Source organism: Macaca mulatta, chromosome X, assembly GCF_049350105.2.
Source record: "Macaca mulatta isolate MMU2019108-1 chromosome X, T2T-MMU8v2.0, whole genome shotgun sequence".
Lineage (NCBI taxonomy): Eukaryota > Metazoa > Chordata > Mammalia > Primates > Cercopithecidae > Macaca > Macaca mulatta.
Genome location: NC_133426.1, coordinates 70125571 through 70148035, shown reverse-complemented (window position 1 = coordinate 70148035; position 22465 = coordinate 70125571). Strand labels below are relative to the sequence as shown.

General features: G+C 41.9%; 2 protein-coding genes across 13 annotated transcripts in view; both read left to right on the top strand.

Annotated features, from left to right (window-relative positions):
* The window catches only part of ARHGEF9 (Cdc42 guanine nucleotide exchange factor 9), a 179421-nt gene that overhangs the window by 41713 nt on the left and 115243 nt on the right, over positions 1-22465 (top strand). For 2 of the 11 annotated variants that reach the window (XM_015127576.3, XM_015127572.3), the window contains exon 1: positions 15399-16160. The exons of 3 other annotated variants lie outside the window; for them this stretch is intronic. Coding sequence is in view for 4 of the 8 variants with exons in the window: in XM_077989666.1 (XP_077845792.1) it covers positions 15273-15320 (48 nt within the window). In the remaining 4 variants the exon portion in view is untranslated. Of the gene's footprint in view, positions 1-15244; positions 15321-15398; positions 16172-22465 lie in introns of those variants that run through there. 6 more of the 11 variants (XM_077989669.1, XM_077989668.1, XM_077989667.1 and 3 more) reach the window with 6 other exon arrangements.
* Positions 15399-22465, top strand: part of LOC144338848 (uncharacterized) — a 113241-nt gene continuing 106174 nt past the window's right edge. The window contains exons 1-2 of one of the 2 annotated variants that reach the window (XM_077989673.1): positions 15399-15557; positions 15803-16160. In XM_077989673.1, coding sequence (XP_077845799.1) covers positions 15815-15994 — 180 coding nt within the window. In that variant the 5' untranslated portion in view covers positions 15399-15557; positions 15803-15814 and the 3' untranslated portion in view covers positions 15995-16160. Of the gene's footprint in view, positions 15558-15593; positions 16161-22465 lie in introns of those variants that run through there. The other variant, XM_077989672.1, reaches the window with a different exon arrangement.

The window sequence follows — 22465 nt, the reverse complement described above, 5'->3', positions numbered from 1 at the left end:
CTAAACCTTAATTTTTGACTTTTGTGCATCCGTAGGCTTAACACCACATGGGAGTTGCCAGGGCTTGGGCCTTGCATCCTCTGAAGCAACAGCCTGAGCTGTACCTTGGCCCCTTTTATTTATGGCTGGAGTAGCTAGGACACAGGGCACCAAGTCCCTAGATTGAATACAGCAGAGGGACCCTGGGCCCAGCCCAAGAAACAATTTTTTCCTCCTAAACCTCCATGCCTGTGATGGGAGGGTTTGCCATGCCCTGAAGACACTTTCCCCATTGTGTTGGGGATTAACATTTAACTTCTTGTAATTTATGCAAATTTCTGTAGCCTGCTTCAGTTTTTCCTTAGAAAATGAGTTTTTTTTTTTTTCATTGCATTGTTAGGCTGCAAGTTTTTCAAACTTTTATGCTTTGCTTTTCTTATAACACTGAATGCCTTTAGCAGCACCCAAGTCACATCTTGAATGCTTTGCTGCTTAGACATTTTTTCACCTGATACCATAAATTACTTTTTAAAGTTTAGTTTTAAAAATTTCTAGGGCAGGGGCAAAATGCCGACAGTCTCTTTGCTAAAATATAACAAGAGTTACCTTTGCTTCAGTTACCAACAAGTTCCTTATGTTTATCTGAGACCACCACAGTTGGACTTTATTGTTCATATTGCTATTAGCATTTTGGGCAAAGCCATGTAACAAGTTTTTAGGAAGTTTTTAACTTTCCCACATTTTCCTGTCTTCTTCTGAGCCCTCCAAACTGTTTCAACCTCTGCCTCTTACCCAGTTCCAAAGTTTCTTTCACATTTTGGGGAACTTTTTTAGTAGCACCCCACTGCCAGTACCAATTTACTGTATTTGTTTATTTTCACACTGCTGATAAATACATACCTGAGACTGGGCAATTTACAAAAGAAAGAGTTTTAATTGGACTTACAGTTTCACATGGCTGGGGAGGTCTTACAAGTATGGTGGAAGGCAAGGAGGAGCAAGTTACATGTTAAGTGGATGGTGGCAGGCAAAGAAAAAATGTACCAGCAGGGGAAATGCCAAATGTTTATAAAACCATCAGATCTCATGAGAACTCATTCACTATTACAAAAACCATATGGGGGAGACAGCCCCCATGTTTAATTATCTCCACCTGGCCCCTCCCTTAACACGTGGGAATTATTACAATTAAAGGTAAAATTTGCATGGTGACACAGAGTCAAACAATATTATATACATTAGTACAACCTCTATGGAAAACAGTATAGAGATTTCTCAAAGAACCAAAAGTAGATCTTCCATTTGATCCAGCTATCTCACTACTGGGTATCTGCCCAGAGGAAAAAAAAGTCATTATATCAAAAACACACCTACACACATATGTTTATCACAGCACAATTCACAATTGCAAAGATATGGAATTAACCCAAGTGCCCAACAATTAATGAGTGGATGAGGAAAATGTGGTATATAAACCACCATGGAATACTACTCAGCCATAAAAAAGGAGTAAATAATGTTTTTTGAAGTAACTTGGATGGAGCTAGAGGCTGTTATTACAAGTGAAGTAACTCAGGAATGGAAAATCAAATACTGTGTGTTCTCACTTTTAAGTGGGGACTAAGCTATGGGTACACAAAGGCATACAAAGTGGTATAATAGATATTGGAGAGTCAGAAGGGGGAGGGTTGGAGGATGAGAAATAAAAAAAACTACATATTGGGTACAATGTACAATACTTGGGTGGCTGGTGCACCAAAATCTGACTTCACCACTATACAATTCATCCACGTAACCAAAAACCACTTGTTCTCCAAAAGCTACTGAAATAAAAAGTGCCATGACATGCATGAATTCATGTAATCCTCACAACAACACTCTCCCTACTTTAAAGGTGGGGAAACTAAGGCTTTAAGAGGTGGAATATCTTCTCCATACAACTATATCCAAACGGAGCCAGAATGAAAACCAGGTGTATAACTCCATAGTAGTTATTTGGTCATTACTCTTCTCACTTCCCAGGAGTGAACAGTGCCCAGTCTCCTTCATTCTAGAGGTGAGGGGTACCAGGAATAAGGTTATAAATGCAGTATGTCTTAAGAAAGATAGCTTACCTTTACCAAGCCAGCATTTATTTTGTGCCAGGCGCTGTTCTAAATGTTTTTGCATGTGTATCTAATATAATCTTCTCAACGAAATTATGAGGTAGGCACAATTTTTTTTAACTAAATAACTTTATTTACCTTTATCTCAAACTTTCTTCCCAGCCTTCTTCATCTTAATTAGCTGCAAAGCGCAAATTGTTCATAAGCAAAAACTGAAAAGAGCTTCAGTGTCCAAGGGGCTTGGGCTTAAAAATATTAGAGAACTAGATTTTATCAGATCTATAAACAAAAATTTGTTAAAAAGCAGTCATAATATAAAATAGCAGCTGCCAGTAACTTCTTCAAGTTTTATCTTCTTCAGATATTGACTCAATTCAGTTTACCTCATTCTTGGAAGCCTCATCAAAATTTTCTACAAGATCTCGAACTTCATCATCATCATCCTCTCTAGCAGCAAGTGGTGCTTTTCCATCCACATATTGTTTAGGCAGAGCTTCAGCCAGTCTCCTTAAAGTAGTCAAACTGCACCCAGCTGGTTTAAGATGCTGGGTAGCATTTCTGTCAGCTGCTTTGTCATAGCATGGCCTGTAATGGTGAAAGTGTTCACTCCTAGAGATGCCTAAACTTTAGGGTTGTTAAAGTGGATCACTGTTCCTTGGTTTGTAAACATATTCACCTCTTCAATACCAGAGACATTGTTTACCTCGAACTTCTTTAAAGAGAACTGAAGTTTTTAATCATCTGCTGTGGCTGTTTTATGAACCACCTCCTTCTTTCTCTGAGCAGTTCCTTTCCTGTAGTTTGGTGGGTTTTCCTGGTTCGTGATTGTTTCTTTCATCTTGTCGGAGTGGATGAGGGGCCGCATAGGGGACTAGGGTTGGTGATCAGGGGTCTTGGATGGCTCAGCTGAGGTTAGGCACAAACATGTAGGGGACACAAGATGAGAGCTAGAGGGGCACAGTTCTTTAGTGAGGAAAATGCAGGTAGGGCACAGAAGAGAGGTACACTCAGGCCATGTGCTGAGAAGACTCAAATGATTTTTGCCCTTTCTTCTTTCACCATTGTACATTCCAGAGAGGGAAACTCAGAAAAGCCCTTTGAGTGTTTGTGAGGTGCATACATTTGGGTATGTAAAGGCAGTGAAGCCTGACAGAATGCCTTTTGTAGACATAACAGGCACTCTGTTACTGCTTGTGGAGTGGATGAATGAGCTGATGAAGGGGTGAACCTCAGGCAACCTGTAGCCATCAAGCCTGGAGCTGGCCCTAGAGAGGACAGAGGCATTGGTAGAAAATGTTTCTTTTGGCCCAGGTAAGATGCCACTGAACCAGCCAAGCAGTAGGGTGAGGGGAACAGGCTGAAACAAGACACTTCAGAAGTCATTCGTAGAAAAATTACCTAACTCCTCTGGATATCAGTTTACACAAATGGGGCCTTTCTCCCTGCCTCCATTTCCTCCTCTCAATGTGCATGCACACACATTCATTCAGTCATTCAGTACTATTGAGCATCTGTTATGCAGCAGGCACTGTTCTAGGCACTAGATGTGTGTACAAAACAGACAAAAATTCTGTCTTCAGGGAACATATATTCTAAAAGGGAAGTTATATGCTAAGAACATGACTAAATATGTAATATGGTAGTTTTACATGCTAAGGAGAAAAAATGCAGCAGAGAAGATGGATAGGAAGTATGCATGTGGGTGGTTAAAATTTTAGGTTCCTATTTCCTGCTGCATTTCCCTCACAAGGTTGTCAGGAGGTTGATACGTGATAAAAAGCCACAGTATTTAGGAAGCTGTAAAATTCTGTTTACATGTAAGGTGCAGTTATTCTTAGGGGATAATTTTTTCTAGGTCCTTATTTGCTCTTCCCTTCTCCATTAACAGTATAGTAAAGCTTCAAGAATTCTGACCGGGAGGATGGGAAACTCAGGTTCTAGGCCTGGCTCTAGCATGACAATTTTTAAAAATCCCAAATGTATAGAACTGTACAGATTCCAAAACACTTTTTCCGGAACTGGGTCTTCTGGCTGTTAATCCTTTGTTCTTTCCACTCTTTCATAAAGCAGTAAGAGCAGTGGTAAGTCATTTGCTTCCTCAGAAACAGTCTTTCCCTTCTGGAAAATGGGAATGATGAACCACCCCACCCCCACCACTACCCCTTTCCAGTCTCCTTGGGCTTTTGTGAGGTACAAATCAGATAATGGTTATGAAACAACTTTCTATGTCATAAAATACGACTGTAAGGGCTGGTTGCTAAGGTTGCTAAGATCTGAAGAGTTGGTGCTCCTGCTTAAGTGAGGGTTTTTTTAAAAAAATTTTTAAATCCTTGTTAACTGGGTGTATGTGTGGAGAGGGGAGAGTGAGCCTTTGGAACTGGTGCTACTTCCTTTCCTTTCTGAAAAGCAGCTGAGGGGAGCGGGGGCAGCACTGAACTCTAGCATCTCCTAGAAATAGGAACAGTTACATGGAAACACTTGGCGTCTCATGATGGACTGGCAACTACTGGTGTGCAGCTCATTTTGTCCACTCTGCTTTTGGGAGGTGGGAACTGGGACTCATTTCCTGAAACTTAATACACAAATGACTCATGGCCTTTAAAGACCTCCACTTGCCCCTCTGATACAATCTTATTTGGAATGCTGGGGGTGGGAAGGGGGAGCCTTGAATAGGTGAGATCTTCATTTAGTACCTCACGTTTTTCTACTGTGATAATTCTTTTGTTGTTTTATTTTTCTTCAACTTTTAAGTTCCAGGGTGCATGTGCAGGATGTGCAAGTTTGTTACCTAGGTAAACATGTGCCATGGTGGTTTGTTGCACAGATCAACCCATCACCCAGGTATTAAGCCCAGCATCCATTAGCTATTCTCCCTGATCCTCTCTCTCCCACAACACCTCCAACAAGCCCCAGTGTATGTTGTTTCCCCACCATGTGTTCTCATCATTCAGCTCCCACTTATAAGGAAGAACATGCAGTGTTTGGTTTTCTGCTCCTGTGTTAGTTTGCTGAGGATAATGGCTTCCAGCTCCATCTATGTCCCTGTAAAGTACATGATCCCATTCCTTCTTATTACTGCATAGTATTCCATGGTGTATATGTACTACATTTTCTTTATCCGGCCTATCATTGATGAGCATTTCGGTTGATTCCATGTCTTTGCGATTGTGAATAGTGCTGCAATGAACATACACATGTGTATATCTTTATAAGAGAATGATTTATATTCCTTTGGGTATATACCCAGTAATGGTATTGCTGCATTAAGTGGTATTTCTGCATCTATATCTTTGACGAATTGCCACACTGTCTTCCACACTTGTTGATCTAATTTACATTCCCACCAACAGTGTAAAAGCATTCCTTTTTCTCCACATCCTTGCCAGCATGTTGTTTCTTGACTTTTTAATAATTGCCAGTCAGAATGGCAGTGAGATGATATCTCATTGTGGTTTTGATTTGCATTTCTGTAATGATCAGCATTGTTGAACTTTTTAAATGTTTGTTGGTCTCATGAGTGTCTTCTTTTGAGAAGTGTCTGTTCATGTCCTTTGCCCACTTTTTAATGAGGTTGTTAGTTTTTTCCTTGTGAATTTGTTTAAGTTCCTTGTCGACTCTGGATATTAGACCTTTGTCAGATGGATAGATTGCAAAAATGTTCACCCATTCTGTAAGTTGAACTATGGCAATTCTTGATATACTAATCGAGTTTTCATTCCACAGAGTACTTTCAAATCCATGATCTCATCATCTCTTTGGCAGGCATTATGTCTATCTATAGATGAGGAAACTGAGGCTCAGAGAGTTTATGATTTGCCTAAAGCTAGGCACATATAATCACACCCTCAAATAATAGTATTTATTATCATTTATTGAGCATTACTATGTGCTGGACATTGTTGTAAGTACTTTACAGTTATTCACTCATTAAACCCTCATGAACACCTACCCCTGTTTTGCAAATGAGGAAACTAGGTGACTGAGAGTCAGGGGTTTGCTCAAAATGAGGGGCAGCATGAGTATCATGACATTCTACCATTCTCCCTGATTTAAAGATGAGTAAAGTGAGGCTCAATGACATTAAATAAGTTATTCAAGTTCTCACAACTGGCAATTGAAAGAACTAAGGTTGGATCTCAGTAGGCTGGCTCTAGAGCCTATATTCTTAGCCATAAGGCTATACACTACTTCTAACTCTTAGGATCTTCCTAGCTTTATAAACTGAAGCACGGGGTGGGGGGAGGGCACGGGGAGAGAGAGAGAGAGAGAGAAAGAGGACTTATTAAGATCACATAACGGATTTATCATTTTTAAATTTAATATATGAATAGCTAATATATTTATATGGTAAAAAAATCAAACGAAAAAAATGTATACAGTCTATCTCTCTATCTACCCATCAGAGATCACAAACTTAATGGCTTTCTATGTATCCTTCTAGAGGTTCTTTATGCAGATATAAGCAAATCCAAATATATTTTATTTCCCCTCTTCTTTACCTAAAAGATCACACATCATAATACTAAATTTGACCCTTTAACAACGTGGAGATTAGGGGCACTGAATCCCACCCTCCATGAAGTTGAAAATCAACGTGTAACTTTTCACTCCCTAAAAACTTAACTACTAATAGCCTCCTCTTGACTGGAAGTCTTATCTATAACAAACACAGTTGATTGACACATATTCTGTATATGTTTTATATACTGTATTATTACAATAATGTAGCTAGAGAAAAGAAAATATTATTAATAAAATCCTAAGAAAGTGAAAATATATTTACTATTCATTATGTGGAAGTAGATCACCATAAAGGTCTTCATTCTCAGTGTTTTTACATTGAGTGGGCTTAAGAGTAGAAGGAAGAGGAGGGGTTGCTCATGCTGTCTCAGGGATAGCAGAGGCAGAAGAAGTTAAGGAGGTGGAATGGGAGGCAGGAGAGGCAGGCACACTTTGTATTAACTTTTATTGAAAAAAGTCCCGGTATAAGTGGACCTGTGCAATTCAAACCTGTGTTGTTCAAGGGTCAACTGTATTCTGCATCTTGCTTTTTCCACATTGTATATCTTCAAAATCTCTCCCTATCAGTCCACAGAGAGCTTCAGCAGTCTTAGGTAGGCCCTCATGAATTTCTACAATCCCCCATCTATTTATGTGTCCTGCACACTTCTCTTCTTTACCAATCTTTGGGGATGTCCAGCCCTTTCTTAACATTTTCCCAGGAGTTTAATTGCTAGACTATCTTGGCCTTCTACAGAAAATACAGTCCCTCAAAGTGAATTCCTTAGTCTCCCTCCGACACATAATCTAGCCTCTTACAAAATCCCCAGCTATACTCACCCCCTCCCATGTTTTGCAATTTCAACATATTACCATATCCTGACTACTTACCTGCCCACCTACCTGCTTATCTATGTGATTCTTGTTGAGTAGCTCTTACAAGCAAAGCTGCATGCTTAATTTGATGATGGGTGATTAGGGGCATTGGTCCCTAATGGTTTGCAGTTCAAATAAAAATTGTAAACAAATACACCTGGACACGGAGGTCAGAGGGGTTTAGCTGACTGAATGAGTTATGAGGCTCAGGAGTTGAATTATCCAGGAGATTAGGCTCTACAACTAAACACTGGGTTCTGATACTGAGAGAAATGTTCACTCCCCACCACAGTCTTGAACTGATGCATGATTGACTTTAGCTGCCCCAGAAAGATCCTGAGCTTGACAGGAAACCATTGTACTTCCTCTAAAGGGGCTTTTAGACCTTTGCTGCTCTTTTCCAACCAGTTCTCTCTCTACCCTGAGTAGAGCCAGATGGTCTGGCCTACTAGTTTGCTTGAAATAGAACTGAAAGAGGCCTAAAATAAATATGAAATAGGCCCAAAATAGATTCATGCGAAGGAACAGAAGGAAACTGCTGTTTCCTGGGTATTTACTCAGGTATTTATTCAGTCATTAGCCACAGGAGGGTGGTATAGGCAGTTTTTCTTGAGGGAAAGGCTTCTGGGTGGTGGTGTAGGGTGGCAACTATGTCATCAGAGAACAGAAAACCAAAGAGATCTTGAAATTCTCAACCTGTAATCTTTATAGTACCTTTTAGAGGAGTACTTACTAATGAAGGCCCTTGGAGGTGGGAGAAGGGTGAAGACTGGCATTCGCAGGCTGCAGCAGAGAATACTTTCCATAACAAGACTTCCTTTACATTTTACACTGTGAGTCCTCAGGGCTATGCCTTGCTCTTCACTCACTTATTCATTCATTAATTTAGTTATTCAGTCATTAAAAATATATTTATTGAGTGCTAAGCACTATTTTAGGTGCTGAGGATACAGATATGAACAAAGCAATCTGCTTTCATGGAGCTTACATTTTATAAAGGGAGACAATAAATCAATAGACAATAACAATATATAATATTTTAGGTAGTGATAAGGACCATGAGAGAAAAGCAGCATAAGGGGGTAGAGAGTGATGTGGTGTAATCTTAGAGAGGGTTGTGAGGGAAATATTATTTGAGGAGGTGAAATTTAAAAAATTTAAAAAATTAAAAAGCCTTTGGGCAGAGTCAAATTGTTAATCCTATGTTTGATTTTCCCCCTAAAATTCTACCCTCCACCACACAATTTTATGCAACCCAATTATTCAACTTAAGCTAATCACCCATGGTCATTTGTACAGGTTACCATCTGAAACCAAGTGTATGCCTGCTACACCTTTGGCAAGGCTGTTGAAGACTTAAAACTACCAATGCTTTTTAAAATCTACCACTAAAAATAAGTCAGCCGTTTGAGCTTTTGGAAAGATAAGAGACTTGTTTGAGGTCACACAGCTACCAAGAAGCAGAGACTGGACTTACATATGAGTTTTAACTTCTTATCCACTGCTCTTCTCAATTCGCACGAACTTTCCAAGGCATTGTGGGGACACATCAGCACGCCTGAGCATAAGTCATTTTATGTGAATGTGAGGCAGGTAATTTTTCCTAAGGGTGCATTAACAGGACGACCAGTGTTCAAAATAAGGGAGGTGATAGTCCCTATCTACTGCTCATTGTCATTCCCACCTGGATATGTGTTCTGAGTGATTAGATACACTGAAGAGCAAGGAGCCTGGGGAGGGGATTGCAAACCATGTCACAAATGGAAGAGCTTAAAGAAATGGTAATATATCTCTTTATGGAAAACATGTGTGTGTGTATGTATGTGTGCATGCACGTGCATGCAGAGAGGTTGCTTAGGAGAAATTAGGGTTTGAACCCACAATATATGTCTTCTGCTTTCTATTGCTTAGAAGGACTCAGTTTTTTTTTTTTTCCCCCCGTGGCCCAGAGGGTAGCACTCTAACAAATGGGCAGAAGTCATAAAAGAGTGAATTTCAGGTAAAAATGAATAATGGCCTTGGATACTTCAGAATGAGTTTCCTATTACTGAAAAGACTCCAGCAGCTGCTTGACAAAACTTACAAGAGATAATTGAAGAAAAGGGTGGCTTTGGAAAGAGATCTCAATTCAAATCCTGCTACTGCTTCATCAAACTTGTATGGTTATGGGCAAATGATGTAAGCACTCTCAGGTATAGTTTTAAAATTTTAAAATAATAACAATTTCTTCTTCTTAAACTTCTAGGGATAATTAAGTAAAATAATATGTTAAAAGACCTAGCACCATGTGGGCCCAAAGTAGGTGTTTCCTTCTCCTCCTCTCCCTCACATTTCATATACTGTAGAGAGGATACCTACACAGGGAGGTTGGGAGGAGATGATCTCTTTTTCCCTTTTGAACATAAAATTATTTATTTTTTCTGTAATCATCAACAACTTTATTCATTACCTGATTGTGCTTGGGATACTTACTGTATGACATTGAAATTATGTGCATCATTGATTAGCTCTCCCACTAAACTGTAAAATCCCTGAGATCCACTCTGTATCCCTTAGCTGTCAGAATAAGGGCTTATTGAATTGAACTGATTTTGGAGGAGTAGTGATTTCTGTGCTGAATAATTGAACTAAACAGGAGTTTTTGTCCTTAGGGGGCAGCCTGTCTTAAATAGAGATGATATCCATGAACATGCAAGAGCATCTAGTCGTATCAGTAGCTAAGACAATAAACAGACAGGATTCAATATCTGTAGACTGTAGCAAGCATGAGGGACTATAAGAAAGATAGGGTAGGGGTTGTATGGGAAATAAGTGAGCACCAGTGGGGATCGGGACAAAAAAATGGAACTTTGCCTGGGAGTGCTTCCTGGCAGAAGTGGGTCTTTGGGAACTATTCAAAACATGAGAAGCAAAGGACAACTAGGAATTGTGTTTTTTTTCCCCGATAGAAGGAAAAGATTTGAGAACTAGGGATCTTGGGTTTGGGAGGTAGGCCACTGGGGCCCAGATCAGGACACTGAAACACTTTATTCCTGTGACCTAGAAGACATCATGTCAGATGTTATTGAAAGATGGGACATGTGTCACCTATTGACATTTATATAGAATAGTGTTTAATAGCAGACTCTAGAGCTAGACAATTTGAGTTTACATCTGCGCTCCATATCTTACTAGCCATGTGACCTTAGGCAAATTATTTAACTTCCTTCTGCCTCAGTTTCCTCATCTACAAAATAAGGACAATAATAGTACCTACCTCATAGAGTTGTTGTGAGGATTAAAAGAGTTTATGTATGTACAGGACTTCAAACAGTGCCTGGCACAGAGTAAGCAGTTTGTAAGTGTTAACTATCATTATCATAATCTGTTGAACTGCCTTTCAGACCCGAGAACTAGTGTGAATTTGAGGGCATTATTATTCCAGACCCTCTCATGCAGTGATTAGCTCCTCAGCCCTGGCTGTGGTAAAAGTAGTGACAACATCTGGCTCAAAGAGATAGAATAACTTTCTGCCATCTGAGATTGTCCCAAAGATGAACGGGCTGTCTTGGGAGGGAGCAACTGCCCCATTATTGTAGGTGTTGGAGCGAGACTGGATAACTACTTAGCGAGGATGTTGCAGAAGGGATGGCAGGATGGAACCGGAGTTGTGCTAGACCAAGATATTATCTAATTCCTTGAGACTTGTCAGCAAGAAGGGATATATCTGGGAGGGGGTATTGCTACTCCAAATGTAGAGGACTCGTCTATTAAAAAAAAATTGTGAGCAAAGTTGAATGTTCATATAACTCAGAAAGCTACCCACACATGGACAGGGCTGGTATCAAATGCCATGTTCCAGGGTCTGAAATCTCCCAAAAGTACTTTTGAGACTGAAGATACAAGGGCTTTGGTTCCCACTCTGCCAGCAATTAGCTGTGTAATCTTGGACAAGTTGCATCCCTTCTCTGTGAACCTGGAATATAAGGGCTTAGATTTTTCTCTGTGGTTCCATCAGGTCTTGCCTTCTGTGGTTGGAAGATATGAGTCTTTGAGTGGAGACCAGTGGATGAAGGAGACATTCATGCATCCAACAGATGTTTGTTATGAAGCACCTAAGTGTACAGCACTGTGCTGGGCACAAAGGGAGAAAGCAGTGAACAAGACAGTCATGGTCTCTGCCCTCCTAGCTTCACAGTCCAGTAAAGGATACAGACAAGAAAAAAATACAATACAGTTTAATAAATGTTTCAAGAGAGTTAAACATAGGATCCTATGGGAGAGGACTATCATTCAGAATATTTTTGAGGAAGACAACATTAGAGAAAGCCTTCTGGAGGTGGTGGCACCTCAGCTGAGCTTTGAGATGGGGAGCTGGAGAAATAAAGCAGCAGTTTATATAGGTCCTGAGGCAAGAGAATCTCGTGAGTTATGAGAACTACCATAGGTTCTATGTAGCTAGAGAATAGAGAATGAGAGGGCACTGGTAAGAGCTGAGGATACAAAGGCCAAAGGACATCAGATTGGCAGGACATTTTATGCCACACTACAGAATTTGCCTTAAATGCGCAGAGGAGCTATTGAAGGCCTTTGAACAGAGGCGTTATATAAGTCAGATTTCAGCTGCAAAAATAAACCACTGTAGTTCTTTTCAGCAGAAGGGGTTTTAATATAGAAAATAAAGTGCTTACAAAATTGGTGGGAGGGCTGGAGGGGCAAGCTTTAGGCTATGCCTCCAAGAACAATGTCAGGGTAGCTGCTCTCTCTCTCTGACAAGCAGGAAGATGAGGCGTCAGGGGCTCTAGGAGCATGCTGCCTTGTCTGCAATTTAGGAATGAGGAAGCTGCCACAGCCCTAACCATCTGTTGGCTAGAGTATCACTATGCCTACCAGATCCTCAGTAACAAAAAAAAAGTCCCATTCTCTGGCTCTCGGAATGCACAAAGCCAGTGGCTAGACACTGGAACCTATGGTAACACACACAAAAATCCCCAACACTTTCACCATTGTACTTTCCAACAGAAGCAACAGAGACATGACTTATGCCTTACCAACCACCTCCTTCTAAATATTGTGCATGTGCATATGATTGGCATCACTATGTCATATCCAGAATGCTGGCTGCAAATGAATCTTGGAAATGCCAGTTTATTGTTGTTGCAGTTTTTTGGTTTTTAGCTTTTCAGCAATATAGGAAGGCAGGCTAGAAGGAGTGGATCCTTAAAAACCAATCCAGAGTATCTAACACAAGATTGAGAAGAGCAAAACTGCTTTTGAGGAAAGAATTGGGGCGTAAGAGTAGAGGCTTAATTGGGGAGGGAGAGCAGCACAAGAGAACAGGTAATGAATTATGATGGATCAGAGATGATGAGGAACTGATTAAAAGTAGTGACAGCAGAGAGAGAGAGAAAGGGACAAATGAGAGAGATTAAGGAGGAAGAGAATCAACAGGACTAAAAGACTAGTTGGCCATCAGTGAGGTGAGGGAGAGGAAAAACTTGTAGATATTTTCTTGGTTTCTGGCTAGTTCAGTGTGTGACTGCCATTCCCAAGAGACAAAGGACTCAGGGGAAGAAGGAAATCAGCAAGAGTGGGAGGAGATGACTTCAATTTGGGACTTTTAAAGTTTGATATGCTTGTGAGATATTAAGGAGGAGATATCCAGAAAGCAGTAGGACCTTCATTTTTGGGGTCCAGGAGAGCTACCTTGGAGTCATCAGCAGCTCTCTGCTTATGTGCAAGCAAGGTCCTATGTCTGTTTTGTTTCCCAGTGGTGTTGTAATTTTGTTGAAAGGAGGTGCATCAATGTGCAATGTAGATGGTAGTTCAAGCCTTAGAAGTAGATGAGCCCATTTAGTGCAAATGCAGAATGAGAAGAAAAGGGGACTGTGATCAGAAGAGCTCTGAGAAATCATGGCATTAATGACTGGATGAAGAAGAACCCATGCAGGAAGTGAAGACAGCATAAACATACAGGTCACGTGGATGGTGTTCCCAAGGAAAAGGAGCATTTCAGGATTGAGGAAGGCATCAGTGGAGTCAAATGCGAGAAAAGTTAGGAAAGGTAAAGATTGAAACTTGGCCATGAGATTTAGTAACACTTTTTTTTTTCTCTATTCACAAGAGGATTCAGTTTTCTATAGGATAATGAGGGTAAAGCCAGGATGCAGTGGGTTGAGGGATCAAAAGATAGTGAGGAAATAGAGACAGGATAAGACTGAGCTTTCAAAGACGAGTAGACAGATTGTAGTGGCTTATATTATGGTACTGTCCTGATCACCAGTATCTGTCTCAACATAATCTAGAAGAGTAGTTTTCAAACTGTTTTAGGTATTACTTCTTATAAGAAATACATTTCACATCACAGGCCAGTACATTTATATTTGTATATAACTGAAACGAAAGCATCATGAAACAGTATTTACCCTAACTATATGAATATTTTCTATAAATGGAATAATACAAAAGCCTTTTGCTCACCTCTTTCACTTAGCATGTTTTCAAAGCTCATCTATGTTGTAGCATGTATCAGTATTTCATTTCCTTTTTATTGTTAAATAATACTTCATTGTATGGCTATACCACATTTTGTTTACCCATTCATCAGTTGTTGGACATTTGAATTGTTTCCATCTTCTGGCTGTTGTGAATAATGCTGTTATTAGCATTCATGTATAAGTTTTTGTGTGGACGTGTTTTCATTTTTCTTAGGTATATACCTACTGTTCAGTCATATAATCCTCTAATATAAGAGCAAAAAGGCTCTGAGAGATCTCCTGTGTAAGGGAGTCCTTGGTTTGAAGGCCCAGGGAACCACTGAAATTGTTTTTTTCTGAGGTGAGGGTTCTGAGGTTTAACTGAATTCTCAGATAAGTCTAAGTCCTCATTGACAACAGGGAGACAGAAGACAGACCCCTGAGAGGAAAAGGGAATTGCCCAAAAGTCATACAGCAAGCTTGAGGTAAGGCTGAGAGTAAATTTGAAACCTTCTGGTCTCCACTCCATGGCTTATCCCCGCTTAGCTCCAGATACCAGGTCACAGAGCAGGGTAATGATTACAAGCAGATTGCAAGTTCTATAGAGAATTTTCCATGGCAAATGTTTAACCCTATGCTGGCTTCCCTTCATAGTACCCAGAATGCTGGAAAAGTGCAAGCTAACTGTCCTAGTCTGAAGAAACAATAATTAAGACAGGAAATCTGACCAGGTAAGGGCAGTGGTATCAGGGAAAGCCAAATAGAATTGGATTTTGGAAATTCTGTCGTGTGTCCCTGTGATTATGTCCACAACACTGGTTTGTTAGCTTTTTATAGCTAATTGTGAGTTGCCTGTAAATTCTTAGGCGGTGGCCAAAGGCACCTTTGCTTCCTCTTTGGCCCAGGCTCAAAGTGGCTGCTAGGTACATGCCTTCTCCACAGCTACCTATCTTTTTCCCCCCATTCCTTCTTTTTTTTTTTCCCATCCTTTTTTCTGCCTTTCCCCACAATTCTCTTTCTTCATTATCTTCCCTCTCTTCTCCTTCCTCCTCGTGTTTTCTTCTTTTTCTCCCTCTTCACGTGATCTCCTTCCTTTGCAACCTATTGGGTCCCTTCCCTCCCTCTTTCCCAGTTCTTTTCCTCCCCCATCTCCTTATATACCCCCTCTATCCGCCCCCAAGAAACTCCCCACCCCCAAACCAAAACTGGTGCCTGGTGACTCTCGCCGATCTGGAGAGAGCGAGCTTGCTTGGGAGCCTTGAGCCCTCTGATTGGCGGTCGCGGCTAGCACGCCAGCGCAAGTCCCGCCCCTGGGCAGCGAACGTGCTACTGCGGCACCTGTTATTGGTCGGCGGGTATGTCAGTGGCTCTGGCCGCGCCTCACGCAAGCGCCCGCAGTCGCTCGGTGAATAAAAAGGCAGCCTACGGGCTGAGCGGGGGATGGGGAGAGAAGAGGGATAGGGCCAGCAAGGCAGGGATCGAAGGAGTGTCTGGCAGCCGGGAGCCCAGCGAAGAGAGCGAGCAAGCTTAGGAAAGCGAGCGAACTAAAGGGAGTAGGGGAGACTGAGACTGACCGGTAGCCAGGCAGGCGGACGGACGCACGCCCGGACAGACTGAGCAGGCGCCGGAGAACCACTCACAGGTTCCCCCCGCCTTTCCCTTTGAAAGCTAGGATTTTGCCTTTCCCGTGGCGCCCGAGAGAGAATGCTGGACTCTGCCGACTTCAGCGCAAGCTAAGATTTCTCAGCTAGGGACGAAAGATCAGCCCAATCCTGAGAAGGGGGAAACCAAGCACCCCATCCCCATCCCCCTCCCCTCCCCCCGACTAAACTCGGGCGCCAAACCCAGCCCTTCCCTAACCATCCTACTTCCTCCTCTCCTTTCTAGCATGGTGGCTGTATGGACAGTCTGACAGAACAGAGACTGACATCTCCCAATCTGCCGGCCCCCCACCTGGAACACTACAGTGTTCTGCATTGCACCATGACCCTGGATGTGCAAACTGTAGTCGTTTTTGCCGTGATTGTAGTCCTCCTGCTTGTCAATGTCATACTCATGTTTTTCCTGGGAACGCGCTGAATGGAGTCCAGCCACCTGAGCTGTCGCGAACTCTCGCTTTGATTTCATCCCGAGAGCCACCGAGAAAAAAAAAATCACAGACAGACAGGGAAAGAGAGAGAAAGAACAAGCTTTCTTACTCAGGGGGGAAAACGTTTTGAGCTTCAACATGGCCTCGCTGTGATATGTATGACGTTGGTATATTATCTCTCCCTAAATCTTTTGTCGTGTCTTGTCTTTTAAGAATGCCCGTGCCTTCTTAAAGTTGCCTATTGCTTGAGTGAAATTGTTGATGAAGAAATGCTTTTTATTTAAGTGTGCATGCGTGTGTGCATTTTTAATCTATGTGGCGTTCATGGAGCAAGCTCTGCGTCCTTAAACAGTGGCTTTGCAGTCTGTGGTGTCTTCTCAACTCATTTCCTTGAAGACTACCTTTAAACTCCATCAGGGAATTTTAGTCAAAATTTTTCTCTTGCCATCAGGAGTGCATTTGGGTTTGTTTGAGGGGAAAAGCGTTTGTGGAAGAGCATGATGAATATTTGCAATCGTGGGAAAGACAGTCTTTGCACTGGATATTTAGAGAGAAAATAATCGATGCAAGGAATGGATTTAGGGAAAATGATTCTTTAGTCTCTAATGAGCAGCAAGAATTTGGGAAGTGACACGGGTCTGTTGTGCTGGCAGTTGGTGACTGTGTCCTTTGAATCTCAATTTGCTCTCCAGGGTTCAATTTTGAAAGAAGCCACATTTAAAACACTTCTTGAACCTTAAAGCTTTAAGATATTTAAAATGTTAGTGTCTTTGGAATCATGAAATAGTATGTAAAAGCATTCTCTGATTTTTTGAACTGGCAAGAGAGGACTTTGACAGGAGCTATTTGGGCTCCCTTTCCCAAAGATTGTAGCCTTGGATTTGAGTTTGGGGATTTTGTCTGTCTCATCAAACACACACACACACACACGAACCCAGCTCTTTATTCACCTTGGGAATAATAGTATTTGGATATGGCTCCTTTGGGGTAATCTCGTTTGCAATGATGTTCTTGAACTACATTTTAAATATAACTTGATAAGGTTGATGAGAAAGTGGTGATGTTATTGTTTGCTCCCTTGTTTGTTACTTTAAGATCAGAGGTCTCTGTAATTGAAACAGTCCCATAACAAACTGAAAGTCTGTAATGTGCTAAATTAAGAGTTACCAAATTTTGGTGCTAAATTTGATCACCAAAAACCAAAAATGTCTAGATGGAAAGGGATGAGAGCATGGAAAACATGAGCTGGAAGCGACATTTCAGTTTGAGATATGACTGCTTGTCTGTATCAGTTGGTAGTGGTGGTTTCTGTTATTATTGCGATTGCTATTATTTTTATATTTCTGTTTCCTCTGAGAAAGCTCTTGGCAGAGCCAGGAAAAGAGATGTCTGCGATGCTAGTCTGTATAACACTTGTTTTTTTGCGTTTTTTTTTTTTTTTTTTCTCCCCTGTTAATGTAGGCCGGCCTTCCCCATTCCATTGCTTACCTGGCTTGAAATAATGCCATTTATGGCTCATGTATTATAGCAGTGAATCAGGGCACATACACATCTACACACATGCTCCCCCTCCACCCATGTGGGTGGCTGTTCATGTCTGATGTGCAAATCTGCTGTCATTATGCTGTCAAGTTCCATGTCCGGTTTTCCAGTCTCTTTGGAAATGATTCTGAAAGGAGAGGGGCTGTGAAGAGGGCCTTTGAAATTGTCTTGGCCACAGGACCCAGAAAGTATTATTTAATGGCGTCAGAGGGGGTTTGGGGCCTCAAAGCATGCTATCCTTGACTTGGTGTGGGTGAGAAGCTGAGGTTTTTATGAGATTAGTACCATGGTGTAAACATGATCTGGGAAGTTTGCTGGCAATGATTCTTATTAATTACTCTTTGATCCGTTTGTGGAGACCCCCTGGATGGAACTGAGAACCTATTTCTTTGCAAAGATAATTTAGTGAGTTTTCTTTTTTTTTTTCCCCTTAGCTTCAGTGTATTATTTGAAGTAAGCTTATATCTTGTCTGGGCACTTTGTTTTGATACAGTGTTGGAGAGTGGGGAATGGCTCTTTGCTGGGCAGCTGCAGACCTGTTTTTTTTTTTTGTTTTGTTTTTTGTTTTTTCCATTCAGCAGCTGTTTGACCTTGGGCACTTTTTTTCCTCCTCGGTGGGTTTGAGATTCCCAGTAACATTGGCATTTTTGGATGCTTCCACTAGGTGACCTCCAAGTTCTTGCATTTTATGATTTTATGACCCCTAGACACTTGAAGTCAGTGGGCGTGGGGGGAGATGAACTGGAAAGACAGGTGAAAAGGAAAACAAAATGTTAATCAAAGGGTGATGGGAGGAGGGGAAGGATATCTGGTAGTAGAGCCTGGATAACAAGTTTAAGCTAAGGGATTTTTTTTGCCTAGTTATTTGGGAAGGAAACTGGGACAACAATAAGGGAAAGCTTTTTGACTTTTTTCCCCCCAAGGGGAGCAGGGGTCTCTGAGACTAGTCTTTGATCTCGGTTTATGACTTAAGTAGTGTCATGAAATACCTTATCCTCTGTGAGCCTGACAGACCTTTGGCAGAAAGCCTCTGGGAATGTATGTGTGTAGGGTGTGTGGCAGTATGTTCATGGTGGGGTGTGTGGGGGAGCACACTCCTGAGTGTGGATGCGGGGTGTGGTGGTAGGAATGAGGAAAGACGGTATTGAGTTCCACAGTTCTGAATGGCCTCCTTGTTCTAGGACCTATAAGGATTTCACAAATGCTGGGATGGATGGGTATCACCCATGCCAGTCCTCTTTTCACCACCTAAAACCCCTCAGGCTAAGGAGTTGTCTTGAATGAGCCCTTCCATTAGTAATTTAGCTGTTGAAATGGGTTAGCGCTTTTAAAATTGTCTCCAGGCAAATAAAGGGATGTTGCTAGCCAGATGGCAGGCCACCATCTAGCAACCAGAAGGGAATTTGAGAGTAGAGAACAAAAGGTAGCAGTGTGACTTTTTACTTGTGTGAATCCTAAAGGTTTGGCATTTCTCCTTCAGACTTGTGAGGACATTTTTCTCTAGCAAAAAAAGAGTGGGAGAAAATGAGAAATGCAGCCCAGAGAAGTGGAACCCTATGCATTTTGACTTGTCTTCTTTTTTCCTTCCTCCTCTGCCTTCTCTCTTAATCTTTCTCCTTCTCCCTTTCTTCCCACCCCTGACACCACCTCCTCCTCCCACCTCCCCACTGTAAATGGGTGAGAAGTAAAAAAGACAAGAGGACTTTTCCTCTCTGATTTGTCCCAACTTTTCCCAATAAAGCTCCTCCATTCCATTCCCTCCTCTCTGGCCCCTTTGAGTAGAGGATAAGCTTTTGCTATGTAGGAGGGACAAAATCCCAGCTTAGGGATTTTGGCTCCCGGATCCTCATCAAAGAATTAAAGAAAATGCCCTCTACTAGTATCCTAGCAACCCCTGTATCACTGAGCACCCACTGGGCTCCAGAGCCCACCCTTTAAAGGCCCAGGCACCAGTGACTCTAGAGAAAGAGGGCTAGAGCCTAGCGGGACTTGGAGAGATGCTTTTGGGGAGGGAACAAAGAAAGAACAGAATCCCCATTTCCCGCAAATGCCTCGGAAACATGTCCACAGCAGACATATACAGCCTAGCCTCATCCAGCTATGAGATTGTTTATTAGAAAACTCCTGGGTTCAAATTCCTTTCTAGTCAGTCCCATCTCCTTAAGATTAACTGTGCCATTTCACTGCCTAGCTTTAGTGCCAGAAGCTCTGCAGGCCCTGAAAAAACAAATTTTTTCACCCTGACTTTTGGCTGCATCAGGGAGGGGGTGAAGTGATATCTTGGTGGGAACAAACTGAACAGCATTCTTCCATTGAGACAGCCTCCATCTGTCAGAACCTGCAGTGTGCTTGTGCAGTGTGCCCCAATTTTGTCTGTGGCTTGGGGAATCCTGATCAGCCTAGCTTTATAGAATTTGGGAATTTTTCTTTCTGTGGTTTTGGTGTAGTAGTTTCTGACGGGGGAGGCTGGACAAGTTGAAAGAGCAAGTTTGATAATGGAGCTGGTGAACAGGGCTTGGACCCTGGCTCAGAGACTCTTACCCACCGGTGTGTGTGTGTGTGTGTGTGTGTGTGTGATTCAGCTACTAGGGAGCTGAAAGATTCCAACAAGGCTGTAGGTGAGATGCTCTTCTGCCCTTGAGGTAAGGCCCAGATTGAGAGCAGCCAGAGGTCACAGTCTGGTGGTTTGAGGGATGGTAACAAAGCATGTCTTCCTCTTTAACCTTTGTCTGCCATCTCAGCCTCTGGTCCCTTGGCCTGCAGAGTGCTTGCTCTGGGCAGGGATGTAAGAATTGAGCCTTTTCTCCCAAAATAACTGCCTCCTCAGAAGACCTCCTACAAGGCATCTGGATCTAGCTCCAGTGGCTTTGCCCCAAGAAATGGAATGGAGGAGGGGAATCTTGGACTCTCTAGCTCTTATTTCCAGCTCTGCAACTTGTTCTAGGCCAACCAAGTCTCTGGCTTTCCAAGAATCCTTGATGAAAGTTTAGCTTCTCCAGTATCTGCCCAGAGTGTCTCCTTCTGTCTTAGGTGGATCTAGCTCTGTAGAGTATTTAGTTTATTGTACTTTGCTCTAGCACCAAAGTACAAAGAGGAAAAACTAGAAGGGGAAGAACCTAGAGGGGAGAGAAGCCTCAGGAAGCAGTCCAGTAATGACAATACTAATAACTCCTTATCAGCGCATGGGCCTATAGAGTTTACGCAGGAATTTCACACCCTTTCTAACTTGAGCATCACATCACCCTTGTGAAGTGGGTAGAGATGATTGTTATTCCCAGTTTTACAGATGAGGAAAGTAAGGGTCAGCAAGATTGTTGGGATGGGAGTGGGTCTGCCTTTCAAACAGAGAGGAGAGTCAGAGTTGGTCATTCCTAGGTAGTGTGATGTTGAATGTGGGGAGGGAGGGCCTGACGCAATGGTTCACGCCTGTAATCCCAGCACTTTGGGAGGCTGAGGCGGGTGGATCACCTGAGGTGAGGATTTCGAGACCAGCCTGGCCAACATGGTGAAACCCTGTCTCTACTAAAAATACAAAAATTAGCCGGGCGTGGTGGCACGCGCCTGTAGTCCCAGCCACTCGGGAAGCTGAGGCAGGAGAATGGCTGGAACCCAGGAGGTGGAGGATGCAGTGAGCCAAGATTGTGCCACTGCACTCCAGCCTGAGTGACAGAGTGAGACTCCATCACAAAAAAAGAAAGGAAAGAAGGAAGAAAGGAGGGAGGGAGGGAGGGAAGGGAAGGAAAAGGGAAAGGGAAAGGAAAGGGAAGGAAGCAGGGAGGGAGATTTGGGAGTCATCCCTGAAGTCATACTAGCTTCCTCAGCTACTCACGTTTTTAATGCTTTTAAATAACTTTCATTTGTATAGCACTTTTGCTCAGAATTTTCATTCAATAAAATGCCTTTTTTGTCTTGAATATACATTAATGAGTTCTATTTAGTTTTATGAAAACTCACTATTTGGGATCTTCAAGGTGAAAGGCCAGTGTGAATTGCTGAAGTCTAAAATACAGAATGTTTTGAAGGAACTGTAGTTTTCATACAATTGTTCTTCTCTTTGAAGCACACTTATTTTTCTATATTTCTTTAAAAATGTGCTGCCCAGAACTGTTCATGCTACTCTAGGTGCCACCTGACTGAGATCAAGTGCAAAAGAACTTTGTTTTGTCTGTGAAATGTCTAATAATGCAGCCTTCTACTGATTCTCAACCCTCACTGAACATTCAGATCACTTGGGAAGCTTTTTTTTAAATACCCATGCCAGGCCCCCTATCTGAGAGATTCTGATTTAATTTTCATGGACTAGATCCCAGGGAGCTTTATTTATTTATTTTTTAATTTAAAATTCCCCAAGGTGATTCAAATGTGCAGCCAGGGTTAAGACTCAGCCTTTGAGCATGTAGGTCCAAACCGTTTCCTGTCTAGTCCAGTCCTCTACTCTCTTGTGAAGTTGGCCACTTTAGGGTTTTTTGAACCAAATTTGCTACATTTTGTCTTAATATGTTGGTCCATTATTCTAGCTTTCTGTGGATTTTAAACTTTTTTCTTCATGCTGTGCTACAAATTAGCAGTCCCTTCTAGCACTGCATCAGTTAAACTCTATTTTGTTTGGTTGGACTATTGTTCTAGCCTTTGGGAGGTTTTTATTTTTTTTCTTCATGTCACACAACAGGTTAGCAGCCTCTTCTAGCATTGCATTATTTGAACACTGAATAAATGTCATTTGAATTGTTGATTCAAAGAAATGTTTACTATGATATGATTAATGCTAGCTCTTCTGTCACCTCACCAGAGCCCCTCTTGGAGTTGGGACATGTTAATTTTTGTATGTATCTGGTCAACCAGTGCAGACTGCACCTGGCTGTGCTAGCATTTATCCTACCAAGGTGTTAATGTGAATAATATAGCATGATAGATTTGTT